This window comes from Drosophila montana, unplaced genomic scaffold (assembly GCF_035044405.1).
Source record: "Drosophila montana isolate Dmon_TW-CO22-7 unplaced genomic scaffold, ASM3504440v1 contig_3733_1, whole genome shotgun sequence".
Taxonomy (NCBI): Eukaryota; Metazoa; Arthropoda; class Insecta; order Diptera; family Drosophilidae; genus Drosophila; species Drosophila montana.
Window position 1 is genome coordinate 2945867 of NW_026998620.1, and position 6401 is coordinate 2952267.

The 6401-nt window shown below is 38.5% G+C and overlaps 1 protein-coding gene across 1 annotated transcript; it reads left to right on the forward strand.

The window, feature by feature from the left end:
- The first annotated feature begins 702 nt into the window (after positions 1-702).
- On the forward strand, positions 703-2172 carry LOC135436506 (major allergen Ani s 1). Its single transcript, XM_064694125.1, has 2 exons — positions 703-1043; positions 1865-2172. The coding sequence occupies exons 1-2, from the start codon at positions 917-919 to the stop codon at positions 2050-2052; spliced, it is 315 nt and encodes a 104-aa protein (XP_064550195.1). The 5' UTR covers positions 703-916; the 3' UTR covers positions 2053-2172.
- The last annotated feature ends 4229 nt before the right edge of the window (positions 2173-6401 follow it).

Here is a 6401-nt window from a genome sequence, read left to right on the forward strand (position 1 = left end):
GGCAGCAATGCGTCGTCAACAGTCAAAATCTATATGTATATGTATACGATTTTTGATTCCCCCTCCAGCGTATCGAATACGATACGAAAAGAAAGAAAATTGAATTTAAAATGAAGATTGATTTTTGTGTTTGGCTCTTGACTTGGACCAAAGGGCGAACCACTTGTCAAATGGGGAATTTTATGCAGGCTGTGACATTGAAAAATCTAAAACAAATGCCGCCCAATTGTAATTAGAGACAATGGCAGTGAACCCTTGACTGGGTACAGGGTCGACCCTTTTTGCCTTTCTTATCGAAATTAATTCAAATACTTGCAAAAACAAAAGAAGAAGTACAAATAATTAAAATTAATTATGTGGAATATATTCAATAAGTTGAAAATTATGCAAACGAGCCCAAAGTAAACGCTAAGTGCAATTGACGGAGCCCGCAAAATATATTTGTGGACCCAAAATAGACGCCCCTACTTAGCTTTGATGGACATAAACCGTTGGACGATTCTGCGAGTGGATGGACGGATGGATGGATGAATGGCTGGCCAGATGGACAATTGCTCAAAGTATTTTCGAATTTTCGAAGCGGCAACGGCAACAGAGACAAAAAGCAAAACAACAACAAAATTACAAAAGTATCACGAAAATGGGAACAGCCGCATGCTCGTGCTCGTGCTTCGGGCCAAAATCTCGCCACAATTTCCGGCATTTCGTATATAAACTAAAAGTATACCCCGGCCAGAACTCAGTTCGCTCGGTTCGTTGGCCCACGTCGCGTTTTTGTCAAAGTAGCGCAAATTACTTAAAATAAACAACGAAATTATTGGAACAGCCACAGGCCGAGCCATAGACATTTCACTCGTCGATCTGAATTCTATTGCATTTTACTGCTGGTGCGCGGCGTGAAAATCAAGAAAACAAGATGAATTTCAAAATCAATTTGACGTTCCTATCCATGGCACTAGTCTGCCTTATTTCTGTCATTCTGCTGACTCAGACAATCGGAATCGGTGCAGCCGGTTCTGGAGAGGGCCTGTGCAAGGAGCTAAGTAAGTTCTACAAAATGCCACATTAATGTCAGAAAATATCAACAAATAGACCATTAAAATTTAACTTATTGCCAGGCAGTATCCAAAATGATTTATGCAATTGATTTTGCAATTGCTGCAACTATCAGCAAATGTTGCATGCCAACTATAGGAATAGAAAAATCTTATAGTATTTGCAATTAAAATTGTTAGAATGTATATAATTTCTTCTTAATATCTGTCTATAAGAATCACCGGCTCCGGTCTAACTTAAGCTAACTCAGTTTTGACAAATATTATTTATATTCGATTCATAAGATTCCAGAGGTGAAGTCTGTCCCTCGCAGTTTATCCAACTAGTCCTAACAATACCTTAAACTCTCTCTCTCTCGCTCCCGCTCCTTGCTAGATTTGAAAGGTATTTTGAGCGGTTTCCATTATATATTGTTCCCAACTATTCAACCTTTTCTGAATAATGTAAAAAAGTTTCGGCCAATTTCTGCTTTATGCTTGAATGTTCGTTCGCAATTTGACAAACCACTGCCAAAACTTTTCGTTGTCAGTCATATTTGCCATTTTCTATAGAAATGTGTGCACGTTCTGCTTTTTAAATTTGTAAAATATTTTGTCAAAATTGTATGCGTAATGCTCTTATTCCGTAACAAAATTAAAATGGGCCAAATGAGGCCACTCGCATGCCAACACAAAAATGGGTGGGGGGGGCAGGCTAGCTGGAAGTCATTGAAGCAAAGAAATAATGCATGATTTATGAGCACAAATAGGAATCGATTAACCAAATAATTGCTCAATTAAACAGAACGTTTCTTTTGCCATATTTGCAGACAACGTTAACTGCTATGTGGGCCGCAACGAGGGCAACTACTGCAACAGCAAGGATCAGACAAAGGCCCTGACCCGCTGGTACTACGACAAGGGTGTCTGCCGCCCCTTCAACTACAAGGGCTGCAACGGCAATCGCAATCGATTCTGCACGCAGGACAGCTGTGAAACACGCTGCGACGGCCAATGAATATCGAAAAGCAGACACGGTTTCACACACACACACACAGTTTCACATTCAGTTACACACATCCACTTAGCTGATAAGTTTATATGTATATAAATATAAGTACTGAGCGCAAATAGAATCAAACCAAGCGAACCAAAAGTGTTTCACACCAAAGCGCTAAATGCCGCTGCCAAAATAGACAGGCAGGGTCTAGTCGAGTGTTTGTTGTAAGCTGTTAGTGGAAGTACTGGCGGCAAGTGAAAGTGCGGCACTTTGCCACTGGCAACTGGCAACTGGCAACTGGCACTTGCCACTGGCCGAGCGAGTTATGAAAAATGTGCAAACTGTCAGCGCGTTGACGGTCTCGCGTATCAAATAACGCCTTGACATGCCCCATGACAGTGTCGCCAATGGCCCGTTGACTTTGATTTTGATGCCGATGCCAACGTGATGCTAACACTCTCGGCCTCTGGTTTTTTGGGCTTTTAGCGCTGACGCACTCCGCGTGTATACTGTTTGCCAGCCGGTCCGTGTCAATGGAAAATGTCATGACCACATCAAAGGCCTGTCTCTGATCCGATATTCGGCTGGCCATTTCGTGTGCTACGGCTAATTAAAATAGTTGAAGCAAACCACCTCGTCAAGTAATTGAAATTATGTTCCCCGTTTACCTGTAAACTGCGCGAAGGCCCTTTATAGGCCACTCGCTGGACAGATTTTTTGTAACTGTCGCCGGCTAACAATGCGCCATTTAAAGGGTTGCGGGCTAAGGGGGCGTATGAGTAACAATCAAATAGACGACACGCCATTGAAGGTAGCACATTAATCTGTTTAACTGACAAGCAACCAGAACCATGCGCACACATTGAGTCATGCGGTGCTGCCTTTAATTTCACCTGTTACGCACTAAAGAAATTCGCAAACTGAAATTGAAATTGGCATTGGAGAATTCGCCAGCCACAGGCACTTTGCATGAAATAAGTGTGTTCTAATTGGAAATTCTAGACGTTTGGACAGCGCGCGAGCTGACCGCAGATCACTCGTCGGTCGCCTGTCACAAGTGGCGTATGCGCGATAATTGAAAACATAATACAATTTATGGCATACAACATTCCCGACTCAAGCCAATCACTCGCGTCATTATGCCAACGCCCAACAGGCCTCATAATCGCTTTATCCAAATCGACGGCTGGCCATAAATTATGCGCCTCGTCAGCAGGCGAACGGCCCACAAAATACGCCAAAAATCTGTGGCATAAAAATTCAAAGCGCCAAATCTTGGCGAGCATCAAATGCGTGTAATTTGATTATTTATCACAATTTTTACATTTAACGACCCAATTGAGTTTTATATGCCCATTGCGCAAAACGGAGCATCAGAAACAAGTTGGCTTCCCTTAAACGAGACTGATTGAATGATTGAATAGCAAATACCCTGTAACCGCTCTACTGATTCACATACATATACATATACATATACATATACATATACATATACATATACATATACATATACATATACATATACATATACATATACATATACATATACATATACATATACATATACATATACATATACATATACATATACATATACATATACATATACATATACATATACATATACATATACATATACATATACATATACATATACATATACATATACATATACATATACATATACATATACATATACATATACATATACATATACATATACATATACATATACATATACATATACATATACATATACATATACATATACATATACATATACATATACATATACATATACATATACATATACATATACATATACATATACATATACATATACATATACATATACATATACATATACATATACATATACATATACATATACATATACATATACATATACATATACATATACATATACATATACATATACATATACATATACATATACATATCCATATCCATATACATATACATATACATATACATATACATATACATATACATATACATATACATATACATATCCATATACATATACATATACATATACATATACATATACATATACATATACATATACATATACATATACATATACATATACATATACATATACATATACATATACATATACATATACATATACATATACATATACATATACATATACATATACATATACATATACATATACATATACATATACATATACATATACATATACATATACATATACATATACATATACATATACATATACATATACATATACATATACATATACATATACATATACATATACATATACATATACATATACATATACATATACATATACATATACATATACATATACATATACATATACATATACATATACATATACATATACATATACATATATACCTTTTATCGGCCATTTCATGACTACAGGGCATAAAAAGGAAAAATCTGTGAAATGACAGTTGTGGGCATAAATTGCGATGAAAGTTTAGCAAGTGGAGAGCAACCTGTGGAAGACCAGGGCATGTTTTTACTTGAATATGCCAAAGGCCAAACAGCATGAGCCGCATTTGTCAAAGAGACGACCTCTGGCAAAGCTGCACTCAATAAAAATGACGCCGTACTTTTGGTCAATCAAAAAAGTTTTCATGCTGATGAGCCGCATAAACTCGGCAAATGTGTGCGTGTCGGCGTGTCCAGTTTCGCAGCGCCAAAAAACAATATTTCTATGGCTGCCGCTGCTGTCGAGTCTTTGACAACGCGCACAAAAATGTGCCATGCAAAACGATTTGTTCAAATGAAAAATAAAAAAATATATTTGAAAATGCTGTTTTTGCCGTTTGCCAATATCCTGTAAGTTCAAACTCAATGGGTATCTGAGTTCAAGAAATACAGCTCAATCAAAATTTTTATTATTTCCATATGATTATGTGAAACAGTATTTATATCAATCTAAAACTATAAAGAACTTTCTCTTGACTAACTGACTGAACAGTGAGCAACGCGCAGCCCAAAACTAAAAAACCTACATTTTTACTCAAACTTCCTTTTTGGTTGGAAAGTCAGCACTAAGTCGGTCATTTGGAAAAACTTGGTCTGCAAGTGAGGAAAAACTGTGCGCAAAGTTTGTGCAGAAAACATCAAAAGCAGCAAAAACATCATGAGCCTGCATGGCTTAAGTGACAAAGCGTCGGACTCACAAGGTAGAGGTCGCCGGTTCAAATGGAGCAGCCATTGTCAATTTGTATAGTTGTTGCTCAAGCAAACTTGTGGGGCCTTGTGTCTGGCTTGAGTAAGCGCGAATTACATTAACCACTTCGCAACAATTCGATTGTCAGCATTATTAATGCAACTCAGTCGTAAATATGCATGTGATTATATATAACAGTAGGGTATTTTGTAGTCAATTAGAGAGCACTTATGTGTTTCCATTACATAAACGGAAATGTGCCTTAGGTCGGGTTAAAGCCATGCACCCCATTTTATTCCAAAGGAATTCATAATACGACAATATTGCTTTTGTTGCCACACACGTATACAGATGCAGCGAAAGGGTGCGAGTGTGTGCGAGTGTGAGAGGGTTCGACTGCAGCTAGCCCAACTCCCATGTGTGCATATAAATTTTGTGTTTATTCGGGTGAATTTCCACTGCGGCGCACATTCAGCCGCAACCTCAACCTCAGCCATAGTCGCAGTCGCAGTCGCAGTCTCTCACGCTGAGTGGCCGCACGACCTTGCACACACACGCACACACACATGGACAGGTTGGTCCACCTATGCAGCTGGGCAGGGCTGGGCTGTTGCATGCCCCACTGGCTTTGGGCTTCATTTATGTGAATCAAATAATGTTAGTTGCTCTTGCCCGACTCGGTTAACCATCCAGCATTTGAGTGCACCGCACAACAGTATACACACTTTACCACACACACACACACCCACACACACACCCACACACACACCCGCAACTGAAACTATTTTTCCGTTAAAATAATGTTGAGGTGCTTTATTGTGACTGACTGAACCTTGGGTATGTCGCTGGCTTTTTCCTTTGATTTCTCTTCATTTCGATTTTTTTTTTTTTTTGGGTTAGATTAAAAATGAAATTCCTGTGCCAAGTTCTTATGGGTGAAGAAAGTTGCCACACAATTTATTACTTTCGGCTTTGCGACGATTTAAAAAGTTTGTTTTCGCAATGCTTTCCACTTACCCAAACGCCAAACCCAAATCCAACTCAAGGTGATGGCGCCAGGCACCCGTTTTGGCCAATTTCATTTCATCTCACTGTTGCCTTTGTGTTTTCACACAAATTGGTTTCTCATTCTGCTTGATTTCATGCAAAAACTGAAGTACAGATC

Excerpts from the sequence above, each read along its gene's own strand:
- LOC135436506 (XM_064694125.1), top strand. The coding sequence starts at position 917 with ATGAATTTCAAAATCAATTTGACGTTCCTATCCATGGCACTAGTCTGC. Across the intron at positions 1,044-1,864 it reads GGGCCTGTGCAAGGAGCTAA|ACAACGTTAACTGCTATGTG; the intron begins GTAAGTTCTACA and ends CCATATTTGCAG.